This window comes from Boleophthalmus pectinirostris, unplaced genomic scaffold, assembly GCF_026225935.1.
Source record: "Boleophthalmus pectinirostris isolate CB_2022bp ecotype Guang Dong unplaced genomic scaffold, ASM2622593v1 HiC_scaffold_23, whole genome shotgun sequence".
In the NCBI taxonomy this organism is placed as follows: domain Eukaryota; kingdom Metazoa; phylum Chordata; class Actinopteri; order Gobiiformes; family Gobiidae; genus Boleophthalmus; species Boleophthalmus pectinirostris.
The window spans coordinates 33,121,213-33,140,485 of record NW_026571207.1 but is presented as its reverse complement, the minus strand read 5'-3'; the positions used below and the strand labels follow the sequence as shown (position 1 = coordinate 33,140,485).

The following is a 19,273-nucleotide window of genomic DNA, read 5'->3' as shown; positions in this document are numbered from 1 at the left end:
TGTAGAAGAGAAAATAGAGAACTGGCAACAATCTGTGCAGTGGCACATGTGTCTGCCATCTTTCAGTGGTTGGACAGAGCCAAATCTAATGCGAGTAATATAAAACAGACAACAGAAGATAACTTATCACTCAAAAGCCCAATTTCAAAGAATCAAAGAGTTATTAATACAAGGATTATCTACAGTCTCAGCCAAGATGTAAAAATATTTTAAATTAATCTACTACTACATTACAATACAAATACAATATTAAGTTAGCTACTCTGTTACCCTAGTTTAAACAAATGATAATAAAGCTATTTTACTAATATTAAAGCAGCGTATTATTCTAAAAAAAATATATATATTTTTTCTCAATATATAGCTTGTTTTCTTTTATTCTATCGCTGCTCTTCGTGCAGTGTGATGTACCTTTTCCTGTTATGAAAAGTAAAAAAAAAACTTTTTTTTTTTTTTTTTTTTTTTTTACAAACGAATGGTTGTAGGCACTTTTATTATTTATCAATGTGTTATTAATACGTAACTACTCTTGATTTTTATTTATTTTGCGAAGTATACTGTTTGACAATGTTGAAAATGTATGATATAATTTAAATGATAATGAATACATCAAAATCAAAGTAATAATAAAATTACATAAAAGGAATAAATGACAGTCACAAGATGGTCGCCGTAGACGCTCTAGCTGTCCATCCTACTGCCTGAATTTGCCTGCCTCTGATTGGTGAATACGCCACTGAGATTGGTTCTGATTGGCCTAATCTTCCCTGTGGGCGGGCCGTAATGGCGGACTTGAAGCCCAAACCGGTGCCTACTTCTCCGGCACGTTGTCCTGCCGTTCGTGTTTGAGCCGAGGAGGTTCGAAGCGAAATCACTCCTTTACTCAACCACTTTTTCGATCAACACACCACTGGTAAGTTATATCCAATCTCGATCAGTTTAACTCTCACGTAAAAAGGCTTTAAAAGGTGAATTGGTAGTATTTGCTGTAATAATTGGATCGTTTTGTCGGGCCCTGTATAAATGCCTTAGCAGTGGTTAGCACCGGTTAGCATTACTCTTGATCAGATGCAGAAACTTTACATTTTTGATCAATTGTGTGACTATAAATGGATGATTCCACTTTTAGTCATATATATGCTCTTTAAAGTAAAAGTACCTCAAAAGAGTGAAGTTACAGCTATGGTACAACTTTAACACCGCATTACTTAGCATTTCCTTGGCTAGCATATGGCTTGAATCTACTGCTTTTGGAATAAGAAGTCATGCAGGAAATAATCTATAGTTAAACCTTTACTCTGGGTTGTACCTGGTGTAATTTTCATGTAGATCTCCTTCAAATGCTGCTTAAAATATGTATAATTTATTCATATTCGTAGCAAATTTCTAGTACATTCCTGGGATAGCCCTGGACAGCTTTCAGTGGCTCCGTGGGCCCAAACACGTTTATCACATGGGGTTTTGTGGATTAAAACACGAAAAATACCTAAGATTATTAAACGATCAAACTATAAACATGTAATTGCATGAATAGTACATGGACTATGTTCCAAATGGCCATTCCAAAACATCCTTTACCTCTTTGCACTGTTACAATTATTCTATTTTTAATACGTGTCTTATTTAGTACTTCAGTCAATGCTTTTTATTAATTTATTTTTAGTTTGCGTTACATTATAGATATTAAAAACAGTTGATAATATATAATTGAGGACTGAAATCTTCAACTCTATCCAAGCTAATCTGAATTAATACTGTATTGCTTGATCGCTTTTAATTATTTATTGATCCATTTAAAACTTGTGATAAAACAGGATTAAATGTATTTGGTGCAGTTTGATAAAGCAATCACGTTTTGTTGGTTCTTTTGCCCTCTGAGGACTTTCGTTTCTGAAGATTAGCCACCTCCCTCGTTAGCTTCCCCCGTGTGCATCGTGACTCCCTCCCAGTTGGACTTTCTTTACCGCTTTTCCTCCCCATTTTCCCTCTTAAAACTCAACAGACCCGTTTTAGTTCGCATGTTGTGGTTTCCAAGTGGGATTATTACCTAGCAGCGGTGGTATTTGTGGCACAGGCCTTGGCAAAAACCGGTTCAAACACGTGCTACTTACTGCCTTCCCCGTGCTAACCCCAATCTCCTCATACATTTGCAATAGACGAGTCCACGCTCCTATCATCGAAGCTTTTAGAATTTAATCTGGAAGCTAGGCCTCATAAACCCTTGATTACTTCAGGGTTTAGATCACCCAAGTGTGGAGGCTCCGTGTTACCGGGCGGAGTAGAGATCGCAAGCCGGGGAAGGGCACTGGAGACGCGGCGTGGCCTTTTGTCTGCGCCCCGTGCCATGCTGCGGGTCTCACTTTCTCCACGCACAAGGCTCTGTTCATGTCTGCCTCGTACCAAGCCCTTAGAAGCACCCATTTATCAAACACTATTGTCCTTATTACACCAGAAATGTGCTTAAGTAACATCTCATTTCGTTAATTGGAGATGCAATCGCCGTGACCCATTTTCCAACACTGATTTGAGCTAAAGTTGTATAACACTGAGATGGACAATTTTACGATGTACTTATTTCAAAACGTCGATTTCGTATTAATTATTATTATTGGTTACTGTGAAAATATGAACACGTTTACAACATTTGTGAGAACTTGATTTCATCTATTTTTGTCATTACTAGTAACTTATGCTTTGTGCTATTTTCTATGGTTAACCGTGTTTCCTGTAGATTTCGTTAAGATTATGGAGGCACAAATGATTTTTATAAGAAAAGATGTAATCTCACTCAATTTGTGGAATATAAAAGTCCCAGACAAGGCCTTTTATTTAATCTTTAACCAATCATTTTTGGCCAGTGTAGTCTCTTTTATAATGTCATGAGAATACAATGAGCAACTAAGTCTAATTTTGTTTTGCCAGTGTAGTCCAGGTATAGCCAAGGGGAGGGGGGGGACTACTGGACTACTGGAGCCACCATAGTCTCTTGTATTATTGAGAAACACTGGGGTAAATAATAAAGGGATACATTTGAATAAAATCTACTTGTTTTGATGAGGACCTTTTGAGTGTTCTTCCTCGAAATGTATTTCATATTGGATTAATAACTGTTCCCTTTTTCAATAAATGGAAAACATGACTCACCACTAAATTACCATAAACCCAGTTGTTTAAAGATTCTTTCCAAAGGTTCTTAGAAAAGGGATTATTTCGTTCCTCTTCTGTGGAGTGTGGAGTGCCAGTTGGCAATGGTGCTTTTTATAGATACAACACAATAATTTCATCTCATTATGTTGGCATTGACATTAGTATTGTCTTGTATGTCTAGTCTCCAACATCATATATTAATCAATAATAAAACTAGTATCGAAACTAGATTAAAAAAAGTCAGGACAGAGCAGAACTTTTCCTGAATTGCTTTAGAATGATGTTGAGTTGTATCAGAACAGGTATAAGAGCACATAGACTAGTATACGCCCATGGACACTTTGGAACCTGAGGGATCAGGAAAAGGAAGTACTACCATTTAATGTTGAAAATCACATTTATACATCTATTGTCTATTTTAGCAACATTGTGATAGCGGAAGCAGTATTGGGTCTGTTCTGTAACGATATCAAGTTTGAAATTTTAATATTTGGTACCACTCTAAACCATAGTGACCAAAAAATTAAGATTGAATAACATGTATACTAAACTGAATCTCTGCCTAATATTAGTGTGAACAGAACCTATGTGAGAAAGTGGCCTCCCTTTGTATTGTGTGGCCATAATATGAATCTATTATAATCTGTAACTGGTGGTGCTTGTTCTGGGTGGTGGTGCGGACAGATGGCTGGAGGCAGAGGCAGGTGCGAGAGACAGATCTTTTTGTTCTTTTTTTTTTTTTTTTTTTTACCTGGAGCCAAACTGACGTGTCACAGCGATGGATTCTGAGTACTCTGCTAATTACTGTCTAACCAGAAAATTTGTCTGCATCAGGATAACTCCCTAAATGTTGATATTCGTGTTTATTATTATTGCTTGCCTGTAGAGAAAAAGGCTGCAGAGTAATTGGGCTAATCAAATATATTACGTTGTATTTTAATAATGGTAATTGCTGTCTTAACTATACAGACATAGACTCTATAAAGAAGTGGACTAAGGGAGTGTGATGTCGTCCATAGTGTTTGGCTCCAGTCAAATGAAGCTCACAGAGGCTGGCAGGACCTGAGTGGAGCAGAGTTCCATATTAGGAATAGGAAATTATGGACAAAATAGCAAAATAAAAACACCAGGATCATTTAGAGCTGGTTAATAAATTTTAAGACCAAAATGATGAGCTGTTTTTTCAATACAAAGAATTAGAGCCAGACTTGAAGGAGCGGGAAGTGCACCCATGCTGACATTAGCTATGTCCATTTACAGTCTATGATACAGAAATGAAAAAACTTTTTATAACAGACGGTGACATTATGAAATCTAAGTCATAAAAGAAAAAAAATCCTCAATAACCCAGTTTGTTAATATTCTCTAATCTATAAACCTTCAGTCACTGTATTTCAACCTTAATTTGGGTGATAATATATTGAAAGTGTTTAAATATGCAATCAAAGTAATTGTTTGGCTATGGGACTAACTGAAAACTTAGGGGAGACGTTCTCGTTGGCCTTTAGTCGGCCAACTAAACTGATGTATTGAGTTAGAAAATCAGCATTCTATATCATAATACAATTAAATGTGAGTGTAGTGAGACCAAATGTCGGGCCTTGTTTATGTCATTTTACCCATCTTCCTGAAGTGGCACCCATTTTTTCAGTTTGTAATATCATTATAAACCTCATTTGCTCGCTGGAGTTTACTTTGAAATCGTATTTTAAATACTTTCCATGTCCTATAGCATCTGTCACTGTTGATTTGGGAAGAAATATTAATTATTTCCTTACCTGCTTTGCCATAAATATAATTTGTAAGCAGTGCAACACAAGAAACTTAGAAAGCTTCTGAATTTGTTCAAAAATCAATCAGAATCACTTTATTTCATTGAAATGTGTAAGATAAAATCCTGAAATAGTTGTGGCACTCACTCCAAAATATTGTTTTTAAAATCTATATGTATATAGATTAACTAACTTGGTTTCATATAGGGTACAATTATGGGGGACTTTCCAGCTGATTTCCATCATCAGATGGTTGAATAAAAAATAATCATTAGTTGTAGCCCTACCTAGAAATACAACCAGGGATGTAACAATACCCCAAATGTCGCGATATTGTTTCGTCAAAAGTCTCAATAATACTGTTGGCCTTCACAGTATATCCAATTACACATTTGTTTGCTTAAATTCATTGTTATGGTGCAAAAGCGGAGAGTACGGAGAGATTACATATACCACAATCCTTTGCTCTGGTTCAGTCCCAATCTACTACATGATGAAATAACTGTTGTTAAGCACTTTTGAGTCTTAATTATTTGGATTTTGTTAGCTTCCATCAAATATTACAACAAATATCTAATATTGTCTAATGAAAATACCGTATCGAGAGATTTGGATATCAGTGCATCCCTAGCTCCTACAGATTTTCAGCATTATTTTATTATTTTTTCTACATCACTTCTTCTGCAAGTTTTTTAAAATGTAAAAATCCAATTATTAAAACATGATTCTCAAAACTATTCGCAGTGCTCGTCAGAATTATCAGATCTTTTTCTCAAAACATTCAGCCTTAATTTAGATTAAATTCAATTAAAAGTAATAAAACAACTGTCTCTCATAATGTTTTGTACTTTGTTAAAACAAATTGGATATCTGATAGTGGGAGACAATCCAAGCTTACTGTTAATATAAACTAATATTAAATAACAATATACACAGTCAAATATAGAAAAGCTGTTACTATTTGAATTTTGATTTCTTCATCTATCACCACATTTTTTTGCACCTGACTTTGGTCCAATCACGTCACAACCAGCTCCGTCCCTGCACACGGCCCTCACAGAACCGTCATGGCGTCTGAAGAACAAGCCGAAACCTGTGTTTTTATGACACACACAAAAACCTACAGGAATCCTCCTCCGGCAGATTCTATCAGACTGAGATATTTTGAATGAGAGACAGAAAACAAAACTGAGGGGGAACTTCAGACTATAGATCTGAAAATTGAAGGGCCCATACTACACAATTTTCTCTTCTGTTATCATGTTTCCTCTTCAAAAACGTACATCAGCACTGGAATTGCCAATCTGTGCTGAACTAAAAGGTAAAAGGTAACTTAATTTGAAAACTGGTGGGTGGATCAGAGCATCTGAAGCTTTGGAGATGTAGACAGACTAATAATAAAGGGTTCCTTAAGCTCCTCCAGGTCTGTTTTTGAGGAGGTAACAGTATTGATTTTGTGGAACATTTACAGTTTCCAATTAATAGAAGAGACTCTGGTGGCAAAATCTCACTTTGTTGCTCCTTGTGTTATTGTTAACATTAAAAAAAAGTTACTACATGTTTCAAAAGTACTGCTTAAAGTATGGCATTAAACCTTTCGATCATTGAGGAGACAAAACCAGGCCGAGTTACAGGTCAGATCTGTGGAGAGGCGACCTGCTCAGTCCTGCTCAGTCCTGCTCAGTCAGAATGCCTGTTTTTGTTGTTATTTTTGAGCATTTAAACCATCTGTAATTCAATAAATGTAAGGTAGGTAGAGCTGATAAACTGGAACATTCCAGGCAGAAAAATTGCATATCCATAGAAACAAGCAGGTGATGGACCCTCCAGCAGAAAACTTACAGAATGCACCTTTAAACATGGAATACAGGCAATAAGTGACATTTAAACTTAACAAATTGTACGGAAACAGTATTAATCTAGAAACTATTTGTTCCACCACTGTTCCAACTATTTGTTACGCACCATTAGAAATGATTGTCAACATTGTCTATTCAGTTATTTAAAAGTCTATTCAATTATTATTTGCCCAACCCTGCAAAGTGAAGATGGCTGCCAGTGGGGCTGTAGTGATGCTGATACGAGGACAAACTTTACATTTGTATTTATCCCCAGTGTTTCTTCCTGTTTTTGTTTTCAGATATTTTCAGTCGACCAAAGCGATGGTGATGGAGAAGCCAAGTGCCCAGCTGGTCGGGCGAGAGTTTGTCCGACAGTATTACACACTGCTCAACCAGGCCCCAGACTACCTGCACAGGTAACCACGCCCACTTGTTTACACCTGCACAGGTAACCACGCCCACTTGATTACACCTGCACAAGTAACCACGCCCACTTGTTTACACCTGCACAAGTAACCACGCCCACTTGATTACACCTGCACAAGTAACCACGCCCACTTGATTACACCTGCACAAGTAACCCCACTGTTATCAGACCTGCACCTGTTCACACTTTTTGTATAGCTATAGCAACATTTTAGAAATCTTGAATTTTCTCCACTGTTCAATTACTATGTTTTCATGCAGGCCAAGAAAACTGTCTGATTCAAATCACTTATTATAAAACTATTACACATTTGTCAGCTGTTTTATTAATACCGTATTTTCCGGACTATAAGTCGCACCAGCCAAAAAATGCGCATTGAAGAAGAAAAAAACACATATCGTATTTTCCAGGCTATTAGGCGCGCTCTTACGCCTCCGACCTCATCAAAAAACTATTGCGCGCCCCACAATCCAGAGCGCCTTATACACGAATCTACTCGGGTGTCCCAGCACAACTTCAGTAAACTACAAAGCTGCACCGCACGCAAATATGCACGGAGCAGACAGGGACCGCGCCGCGAAGTCCCCCACAGCCACACTCATCACTCCACGCCAACGAGGAACGGAACGGAGGAACGAACCGAAAAAGCGAATGCAATGTGCCACTTCTAGACACAAACTGAACAACTGAATCACTGCGAACACGCCGACAATCCAGCGGTCCCAGACAGCACCCTCCCTACACGCCACAACTGAACAAAGCCCAGAGTCACCGTGAACGCGACAAAGTCCCACTGACCCATCCAACTGTTGTGTTTCATTTAAAGTCCAGTGCGGTTTATTTGTGAAAAGAGTTCGAAAATAGACCATTCTACGACAGTGCGCCTTATAATCCAGAGCGCCTAATAGTGCGGAAAATACGGAATAAGTCGCAAGATCACCCAAACCATGAAAAAAAAGCGCGACTTATAGTCCAAAAAATACGGTAATTATAGCTGCGAAGTTTAGAGCTAGATTACTTCATGTCCCTGAATGTCTCATGGCCCCTTATATGCACCTAATCATTTCTTTGACCTGCATTTGAACTTGACGGGAGTTGTCTGACGTACTTTGCATTTCATCCCTCGCTACATTTACATGCAGTTTGTTTAATTTATATTTTTACAGCGTACATGTTCTGTTTCCTCAGGTTTTATGGGAAGAACTCATCCTACGTTCATGGAGGCCTGGACAGTAACGGCAAACCCCTGGAGGCTGTGTATGGACAGGCTGTGAGTTTTATATCTGTCACTGTTTTAAAAAAAGGGACACTCAGACTGCCTCCACACTCCACACGGCAGGACATGGAGACAAATGAGCTCTCAAACATGAACAGTAGGAGTGGAGAGGTTGCAAAAATGGGCACTTCAACTTCTGTTATCCATTTTATAACCTGGGAAATCAATGTAAATAAGGTGTGGTGAAATTGGTATTTGGGATAGTATTGAGAATTAAATATTGCCTGTAATGATTATAAAAACATAAAAAAAGCAGATGGAAAAAATGGTATATAAAAGGACATTTCTACATATTAATTGTTCTAAGGCCCATTTACTTTTGGGCAATATTTTGAACCTCAGTCGTCGCATTTTCAGACTCGTTGCAGCACATTTCTGATAGATTGTAATCAAGAGAATCACAAAACTAGACATGTTTTGTTGATTTAGTTCTGTTAAAAATAGAGTTTTTAGGAATTTAATACATACAGTACAGTTTTGCCAGGACTGTTAACTGTGCCCTTTCTGATTCCCTGACATTAAAAATTATTATAATTAGATGCAGACTTCATACAGCTTGTACAATATATCTAGAGTGGACAAATTTTGCTCACTATGAAAAGAAAAAGCACTACCAATCTAGAAGTCTGTGAACTGAAATCAGTTTGAATTAAAGAAACAATTTGTCTTAGATGGGTGTATATTTTATAACAACTATAAAAGTATTTAAGCACTATAGCTAAATAAAAAATGTGATCATGTAACAGATTGTGCGGAGTGGAGCAAGTGCTTAAAGTAAACACTGACAATAATAAAGAAGTCTTATCTTGTGGTTTATGGGCCAACCCTTTTTTATATCTGAATCTGCTGAAGCACATTCCTGGACTTGAGCTATCATGTGCGTGATCCAATATAAAGTTAAGATCTGGCGTTTAACCCAAAATACTCATAAAACTGTCTGATACAAGAGAGGCATTGTGGATTGTTGTCCCGTATGTGAAAACGAATCCTCAGTCTTATTCTTAAAGGTCCTATATTACACAAAACTGACTCCCGTGAGGTTTAAGCTGTTATATTGTGGTTACCTCATCAAAAACAAACCTCGAGTTGTTTTCATTCACACATGTTTGAGTAATTCTTTTTTATTAGTGTGTCTACATCTCCAAAGCTCAAAATATTCTATCCCACCTTGTGATGTCATGAAGGTCTACCGTTTCTTTTAGTTCAGTACTGTTTGGTAATTCAAGACCTGAAATGATCCAAATGATTCTTCCTGTATCACCATATTGACATCACAAGGTCGAATAGAGTGTTTTCTGTTTGAGACAAGAAAGTTAAACATGTCTGAATTGTTGTCCCATATTTTTTAAAACAAATCCTCAGTCTTATTCTTTAAATATTTGCATTTTATTTCACTTTGGGTGTGCTTATGTGAGCTGAAGGACAGGCATTCTATCGTGGAACTGTCAGATTGCAGATTATTTGACATGGCTTATGGTTCATATCTCCGTTGTTACTGGGCCTATCCACATGAAACAAAAACTGGCACAAAGTTCACCGTCTTCTGTCAGTATAAATACAGTTTGTGGAGCCAATCCCAAACAAAAGGGATGAGAAGGTTCAGCATTTGTGGGTCAGAAGTTTGGAGATTTCCTTCAATATCAATGAAGCCCCCATAGTTATATAGGCTCTTGCTCTCCATCTGAAATTTTAAATTTTGATCACAGTATGGCATTAAACTTTTCTAGCTATTAATTTTCATGGAGATCAAACCAGACCAAGTTACAGGTCAAATCTATGGGGAGGCGATTCCGCTCACAGTCAGAATGTCTGGTTTTCTCTGTACTTTTGAGATATAAACCCACCTGTAATTGAATAAATGTAAAGTAGAGATTAAGATTTAATGTCATACTGTGGAACGTTCCAGGCAGAGCAGTGGCGCATACATAGAAACAAGCATGTGACGACCCCCCTAACCAAAAAGTTACACAGTGCACCTTTAAGTAAATCTAACCACTCTGGATAAGGTTATAGATGTATAGATGTTCTACTGTCTTCATGAATTTGATATGAATGATTTTGTTGTTTGCAGGAGATCCATAAGCGCGTGATGGCTCTGAGCTTCAGGGACTGTCACACTAAGATCAGACACGTGGACGCTCACGCCACCTTGAGCGAGGGTGTGGTAGTGCAGGTGATGGGAGAGCTCTCCAACAACATGCAGCCAATGAGGAAGTTCATGCAGACGTTTGTGCTTGCCCCAGAGGTGAGCTGACTGGGTTTATATTCTTATCACTGTGTCCCTTTTTAAAAAACAGAACTGGATTTATCTAAAGAGGTTGTAAAAACCATTTGATCAGAAATAGTTGAATTAATGTAACATAAGTGTTCTCGGGAAGGATCTCTTGATTAATTAACTCCATGGAGATGTTGTTTTGCCCTAAATCCTCCACAATAAAGCATTAAACATTCATCTCCATGTAGACAAACGGTTTGCCCCTCCAAGCCAGTTTACATGTTAGGACTGTAGAGTGACAGCCTTACTTCCAATAATTTTTTTCAAAATGGATTTTAGCAATAAAAAGTAATTGTAATTGATCAAATGCATAATGCTACTATTGACCATTATTTAAGTTTTTTCAAACTCTATACAACATTTTGTTGCTACAGTTATAAATGTTGGTAGAGCAACCAGAGTGGTCAGTTAAATTGTAATTAGTATGAACAAGATAATCAAATGGAGAATGCTGCAATTAACTGGAGAATGTAACACTTTGCAAAGAACAAACCATCCCCCACAGTTTTAATGATCAGCTCTTTCTAAAACCCTGTATTGTACCCAGTACTTAAATGATAAATTATATGAATTAAGCACTGTAAACAGAATCTAGCTTTTTTTTGAGATTTAAAAAAAAAAAATTTAACTTCTGTTTTTTCTCCTAGGGGACCGTGGCAAACAAATTCTATGTTCACAATGACGTGTTCCGTTACCAAGATGAAGTGTTCGCCGATTCTGACTCTGAGCCCCCAGAAGGTGAGAGGAGCTGGAGGAGCTGGGGTTAGACTGCAGACTAAAATACAGACTTGTAAATATAAAATAAACTGCACACTTGATGTTCAAAATGTGTGTAAAAATGGTATAATTTTCTAAATACCAAATTGAAATCAGTGCTTAGTGTGAGCAGTCAACACTGCTGCTTTTGTTTCTCTTTGATGGATTTAGTATAAACCTGTTTAGAATGAAAATGTATGAAAAGTGACATTCCGTGAAATGGAATTCATCATTTCAGTGAAACAAACCTGTGACTGTTGTAGGTGACATTAAGAATTTAACTCAAAAATATCTGCATGTTTTACAATTTTATTTGTATTATTTACTATACAAGTATAACTATATATGCTACTATATTAAAGCAATCATTTTCATTTTAAATGTAAAATAATCACATAAATGAAGGAAATTAGGTTTGATAGATGCCATTTGGCCATTTGAGTGAGTTTTTATCAAGTTCATTTGAAAAGATAGGAATTTTTTTATTTTTTTTGTATTTCACTTGAACCGTCATTTGGTAAAACATCAGATGTCATGTCGGTGAAACGCTAATATTGCAGAGAAATGTATCAAAAAGTTTGTTTTGACATAAAAAATATTTTTGTTTACATAAGAACTTAAATTTAAAGAGAGAAAGTGCTAACATTCTTAAGTTTTATCCAACCCTGAATTGGTACCAGAGTGTTAACCTATAGACTAATATATAGACTCAACTATAGACTATTGTCCCCCAGGTGATTAAAAATACAGTAGATTACGTTTCTAACTTAAGTAAAGACTAAAACTGGGATAGTGGACAATAGAGAATTTTATGGCAGTATTTGAATTCCAACTGCCGAAAAGCAAATGTTTGACCGGTTTATTGATTTACAACTATGGTGCCTGTCCACATGGGAGAATAGTTCCGGGTCTTCTTTGTCAACAGTTAAATTCTCTGTAGCCAGAAACTAGTTTCATTATTCATTCATACTTTGTCAGTTTATGATAGTATGATGCAGTAATTCCTTTTTCACAGCAGGTGTCAGTAATGATTCTCTTGTTTTTTTTTTCAGAGTCTGAGGATGAGGTGGAGGAGCTGGAGGAGAGGGTCCCATCTCCAGACACCACCGGCGAAGACTCTGCTCAGTACTACGACCAAAACCCATGGTACGAACTGAGTCAAAAATCCGAACTGTGTTAAGTACATACAGGCTTTTTGTTCAGACAGTCATTTTATCTATTTTATATTCACAATCTTATGTTAGGTTGGTTTTATAATGATAAGGTAAGAGATTGAATTACTTTGTTGACATGTTTCTGCTGCTATCTTACAGCCATCTTCATCCATTCATTCTTTGAAACTGCACTATACTGCTATAACAGATATTAAAAGTAAAAAATAGGCTTTCCAATTTTACATAATTGGCACTGCAGCTTATTTTAGATAAATCTTTATATTATGGTTTAGAGTCACTGGTGTAACAGTTTTTGACAGTAGACAATTTGATAGACTCCAGATTATCTGTCCCTCTTCAGCTCCGAGCCTGTTGGCCCTGGAGAGGAGGATGAGGGTGTGGCCGTGAGCCCAGAACCTGAGCCGGAGGAGGAGAAGGAGGAGGAACCGTCTGAGGAGGTGAAGATCGAGGCGCTGGACACACAGACAGACGCTCTCTCTGCAGATGAGACGGAGAAAAGCCCCGCCCCCACAGCCACCCCCACCGAGTCCACAACCACCGAACCCTCCACAACCGCACCCGAGGAGAACAGGGTAAGGAGCTATGAACAGAACTACAGAGAAAGGAAACGTTCTTGCGTAGTGTTCTTGGGCTTATTTCCATTGCTGCCTTTTGTCCTCCCACACAAGTTCCTGAACCATTTGCATCTTTTCACATTGTGTGCATTTTAAATAATCAAGCTAGGGATGAGCAAAACTACATTGTAAGTAGGCTGCTTAGTTTCTTTAGACCCTTTTCAAAGTTTGGAAACAAAATTTAAATTTCAGAATGGAGACAACTGGAGGCAAAAGTAAATTGGAACATAAAGTGATTGCAATGTAGAAACTTGGATTAACCACAAAACCAATCTCAAAATATGAAACACTGAGGTGGGGTTGATGAATGAAAACCACTCCGACAGATGTGAGTGATATCAAAGCGAAGTTTGGACTAGTGGAATTGTATTTAACATTTATTTAATTAGGAGATTATGATGCAAAATTCAGACTTATAGGTTTTAGTTAACATGGCTGCTTTACTTGCATCATACACACATTGTTGACAAGTGCTTATGTGAGATACAGTGCAAAGCTATTCTGTTAAATTGACCACCTTTTCCTCCCTCTCTTTCAGCCTTTCTCATGGGCGTCAGTGACCAGTAAAAACCTTCCTCCGAGTGGCGCTGTTCCAGTCTCAGGATCTCTCCCACATGTCGTCAAAGTCCCACCCACAACACAGGTAAGACTGACCACAAACAATAAAACAAAGAATACGGGGAACTTTTAACAGTTCATCTGTGGCACAGATCGCAGTGCATGTTTACTGTGAACTTTTTATTCCATTATGAGAATTATTTCTGTGCCACAACTGCTGCCGGGTCTTAAATGCCACCTCAAATTCAGTTTAAAATAATGTTCACACTTGGTCTAAAAGAACATTTATATTTCCCCTGTAGCCCAGAGTGGAGGTGAAGTCGGAGTCTCAGACCACAGCACAGAGACCTCAGAGAGACCAGAGACCCAGAGAGCAGAGGCCTGGAGGAGCGCCACCTGTGCACAGACCCAGACCAGGTGAGAACCATACCAGTGTGTCAGATGCCCTGCCGTCCTCCAGTATCCCTCTCATAACACTTCACATAACATCAATTATGTCTAATATTTCTATGAAGTTTATTTATATTCATGTATTGTTGCTTGTTTCAGGTCGGGAGGGGGAGCCGGGGGAGGGCGAGGGGAGGAGGACCATGCGGTATCCAGACGCCCATCAACTGTTTGTGGGGAACGTGCCTCATGACGTGGAGAAGGCCGAGCTCAAGGAGTTCTTTGAGCGTAAGAACTATTTTATTAAACTGTCTTTAAAAAACATGTTATAAACTGTGACCTAAACATCTCCTCTGTCTCCTCTCCTCCTCAGACTATGGTACAGTGCTGGAGCTCAGGATTAACAGTGGAGGGAAGCTGCCAAACTTTGGGTTTGTGGTGTTTGATGATGCAGAGCCAGTGCAGAAGATCCTCAATAACAGGGTGAGAACAGGAACAACTTCATACTTGTACTGAGCAGACGGGCTGTGGGGAAAATATAGAAATCTACCACAAAGAGCTGTGCCAATTGGATATGATCAAAATGTCATTGAAATGAACAGGAAAGACAAATGGAGTTGATCCATTCTCCTAATTAAAGCGTTGGCATGTCTAAACTATGACCATGTGTCCATCAGACAAATTTTAGTTTGCTCTGTGACTTCCTGATAGATCAGCCCAAATAGACATTAGTACCATTTAGAGCATGTTTAGAAAACCTGCTCTATCATAACCTATGTAGCAAAGGTTTTAGTGTGAGATGAACCATATTATAGAATAAAAATGTGGTTGCTTGGTCAACCCTTTGCTAAATATTCCTATTTAAATTATTCACTTAAGTTTTCACAAATCTAAATAACTTTGCTTCAGGTATGATTTGCAACACTCAGTAAAAGTGTTTTAAAGAGCATAAGTGCGTAAAACAGTCATTCCAAGAAGGGCTGCAATTGACAACGCTACAAGATTATTATTATTTTTTTATCCTTAACACATTTCATTAATAGGTAAAGAATTGCTTTATAAATGTCACACCACCATGATCCTGACCTAATTCCTTCTTTTTCAGCCCATTAAATTCCGTAACGATGTGCGTCTGAACGTGGAGGAGAAGAAGACTCGCTCGGTGAGGGAGGGCGAGCGGCGCGATCTCCGACCCCGTGGCGCTGGCGGTCCGGGGGGTCCCAGGATCGGAGGAGGTCCCAGAGGCCCCCCAGGCTCCAGGGGCGGCATGGCTCCAAAACCCAGCTTCGGCACAGGGCGAGGGGCTGGTCCCAACGACGGCCGCTACTCCGCTCAGCGACAGTGAACAAACAGCGCCACCTAGAGTTTTAGTTACTTCACTGCTACGATTGGACTCAAACTAAAGCCAAGAGTGACAAGAGGGGCCAGGGAGTTTGGGATTAACTAAACCAGACTTCACATCTCCTCCTCTTTCTCCATAAAGTGTTCACTGCTACAATCAGACTCTACTAAAGTCAACCTGAGTCTAGGTTTGAGCTTAACTAAACCCAACCTATCTCCTATCTCTCCTCTACAACCAGACAAGTGTTAAGCCTGTTTTTGAGTTTAAGTCTGGACTTAATTAAACCAAATCTTTATCCAGGTTTGAGATTAACTTCACAACTACTCCTGTATCTCATAACATGTTCTCAGCTACAATTAAGACAAGGTTTGAGTTGATTTAAACCCAGCTTCTTCTATCCCTCACCAGACAATGTGTTAACAACTCAAACTCAAAAGAAATCCTAATCTTGAGTTGGAACTAAACTAAACCAAATCTTTTGTCTTTTTTTTTTTTTTTTTTTTACAACTATAGGAGCTTTTCAGGGGTAATAATGAGTCTGGGTTGAGGATTAACTAAAACAGACTTCACAACTCCTCCTTTTTCACTATAAAGTATTTAATGTGGACTCTATAAAGAACTCAAGATAAAGTCAACCTGAGTTTAGGTCTGAGCTCAAATAAACCCAACAAATATCTTCCTATCCCTCCTCTACATCCAGACAAGTGTCATCTACAGCTGGACTCAAAAGAAAGCCTAATCTTGAGTTTAAGTTTTCACTCAACTAAACCAAATTTTTGATTTGTGTAGGATTAACTAAACCAGACTTCACATCATATTCATGGCTGCAATCTGACTCAAATTAAAGTTAAGGTTTGAGCTCAAGTAAACCCAAGATTATCTCCTCCTTTACAACCAGACAAAGTGTGACTAAAGAAAACCTATTCTTGAGTTTGAACTTAACTAAACCAAATATTTGTCTCTTTTCATGACTCAAAGGTTGGGATTAACTAAACCCGACTCTCCATAACATGTACACAACTACAGTCAGGCTCAAGTTAGTCTACGTTGGAGCTGAACAAAACCCAGCGGTACGTTTCCCTCTTTTGTAACTAAAGTGTTAATAGACAAAAGAAAGCCTATTCTTGAGATTGGACTTAACTAAACCAGACGTCATATCTTCCTCTTATTACTAACTTGCAACAACAATTGAGTTAGATTGAACGAGTAACAGAAGGAATTTGTGTGTTCTCATTTTTCAGTTTTCAGCTACAAAATGTTTATTGGTACGTTTGGTCAGTAACTCAGGAAAAAGCAAATTTACCTTGAATTTGGGCTTAATTAAACTAGACTTCATAACTCCATCTGTACCTAGAGCAGGCTCAACTTAACCTGATGTTCGTATATTCAGTGGTCCTTTTAAAACCAGGCTAATAATTGGACTTGTAACACTTCCCACTGAACTGTTAACTAGGTTTTGAGTCCAAGTTTGGGCCTAACTAATCTTGACTTTCACAATTCCACTTACTCTTCCCGTATTGCAAAGATGAGGCTCAACTAAACCTAAAATCGAACTGGTCCCTGCAGTAACAGTAGTAATATTTGAGTCTGAATTTGGGCTTGACTAACTAACTTATCTCCTATTTGTCGCTCCCCGTTTAAACCATAGAAGTGTTTTAGTTCGCGGTGAGCATAGCCGCGTGTGGTCTCTCCAAGATGGCTGATATTTTCCCTCCTGTCCCCCTCTTCCTCCTTCACCATGTTTTGAATGTCTTTTTATTTTAATTTTTCTCCCCCCCTTTTTTTTTTTTCTCTTCCTACACATGAATTACCGGAACATTTGTCTTTTTTTTTTTTTTTTTTGTTAACTTTTGCTGAACTTGTTTTAAAACAAATTTAAAACATAAAAAAAGGGTAAATACTACTTGAAATGGGGCATAAGAACCCAGAGAATAGTTTTTTGTTTTCGCGTTCAGTCTCCTGTTTCTTAAAGGAACGTGTAACTTAACTGCTTGGGCAATCCTGTGTATTGCTGCCACCCCTATGTATCTAGAAAGGGTCTTTTTATTCTACCAGGTCAATGCTGAGCTGCAGTGCTTTTTATCAGAGAAAATATGTGCTTGTTTAATTGTTTGTGGTTCCGTGAATGATGCGTTTGACTGGAGCGTGTCTCAAAAAATATGCTTCTGTTTTGTTTTTTTCAAATTTTGTCGTTCAGCTTCTTTTACCGATGCACTTCATTTGTCACCGTGTTTAAATGAGCTCACCTGCTGACGAAAGAACTAAATTAAAGTGTTTTACTGTTTTAAACGTGGTCTTTTCTTCTACAATTTTATAGTTTTTTAAATAATAACTAGACTGAATGCTTAATTTGCAGTATTGGTTTGTGTGTATATGATCAGTCAAATGTTTGGACGCACCATCTCAGTGTTTTGTTTTTTATTTCTGTCTACTACATTCTACATTTTGTAGTTATTTAAAGGTGCACTGTGTAACTTTTTCATTCTGCTTGTTACTATGATGGTCCCTAATTGCTCTGCCTGGAATATTCCACAGTATGACATTAAACCGCTCTACTTCATTCAATTCCAGGTGGTTCTACAGCTTAAAAATGCTTAGAAAAACAGGCATTCTGACTGAGCAGGGTCGCCTCTCCGCAGATCTGACTTGTAACGTGGTCTGGTTTGGTCTCCATGAAGATGGAAAGGCTTAATGCCATACTGTGAAACATTCCAGACGAAGCAATAACATCTCCGTGGAGAAAAGCACTTTAAGAACCCTCTACCAGAAAAGTCACACAATGCACCTTTAATTTTTTTCTTTTTACAAAATTCCATAATATCTTGCTTCATATATTTGATGTTTTCCACGTGTATGTAAAATGTAGAAAGCAGTAAAAATAGAGAAAAAATGAACAAGTACTAAATTAGATGGTGTGTCTGAATTTTTGACTTTTAGTGTCGCTTCGTCTCTGCATCCTTTACATCAGGAGTCTCCAAACTTTTTCCTCTGGTGTTTACCTTTGCAAAACAAAAATGCTACTAGTTTTAGCAGTCACAAGATATTTAGTACCGTATATACAGTGTTGGGAAGGTGACTTTTAAAATGAATTCCCCTACAGATTACAGATTACATACACCAGAATGTAGTTTACAGCATAATCCATTAAATTACCTAAAGTGAGTAACGTAATCTGAATACTTTGGATTACTTGATTTGCTGTAGAAAAGCAAAGACTAGGAAATCTTCACATAAGATGTTTTGTCTGTTAAAAGAAAATAAAAATCCCAGTCTTTACTTACTTATTGTTACTCCACAACACTGCAGCTGCCTGAACCCACACACCCAAACAACCCAGACACACACACACACTTACTAACATGCTAAAACACATAAAACTACACTGTCAAATGTGAGGCTGGATAGAGGCAAACCAGTTGAGAACCTCTGTGAAAACAGAGGAGTGGAGAGGGAATATATGGTACATTCTCTCCTCTGCAGTGTTGGGGAGTAACGTAATCAGAGTACAAATTATAAGTAACTGTATTCAGTTGTAGTTACTATTTCAATGAGAGGTAATTAGATTACAGTTACTTTGTTGAAATAAATGGATTACACTGCGGTATTTACCTGTTTTCACATTTTGGGCTAAATCAGAACTAAAACCAGGACTAAACAGGTCTAAACCAGGTCTAAAACCAGGTCTAAAACCAGGTCTAAACCA

General features: G+C 37.9%; 1 protein-coding gene across 1 annotated transcript; it reads left to right on the top strand.

The window, feature by feature from the left end:
• The first annotated feature begins 786 nt into the window (after positions 1-786).
• On the top strand, positions 787-17,859 carry g3bp1 (GTPase activating protein (SH3 domain) binding protein 1). The gene is made up of 12 exons (XM_055159340.1): positions 787-913; positions 7,060-7,176; positions 8,376-8,457; positions 10,535-10,708; positions 11,386-11,476; positions 12,547-12,640; positions 13,010-13,241; positions 13,822-13,926; positions 14,144-14,258; positions 14,391-14,516; positions 14,602-14,711; positions 15,334-17,859. Exons 2-12 carry the CDS (start codon positions 7,082-7,084, stop codon positions 15,571-15,573), a joined length of 1,464 nt encoding a protein of 487 aa, XP_055015315.1. The 5' UTR covers positions 787-913; positions 7,060-7,081; the 3' UTR covers positions 15,574-17,859.
• The last annotated feature ends 1,414 nt before the right edge of the window (positions 17,860-19,273 follow it).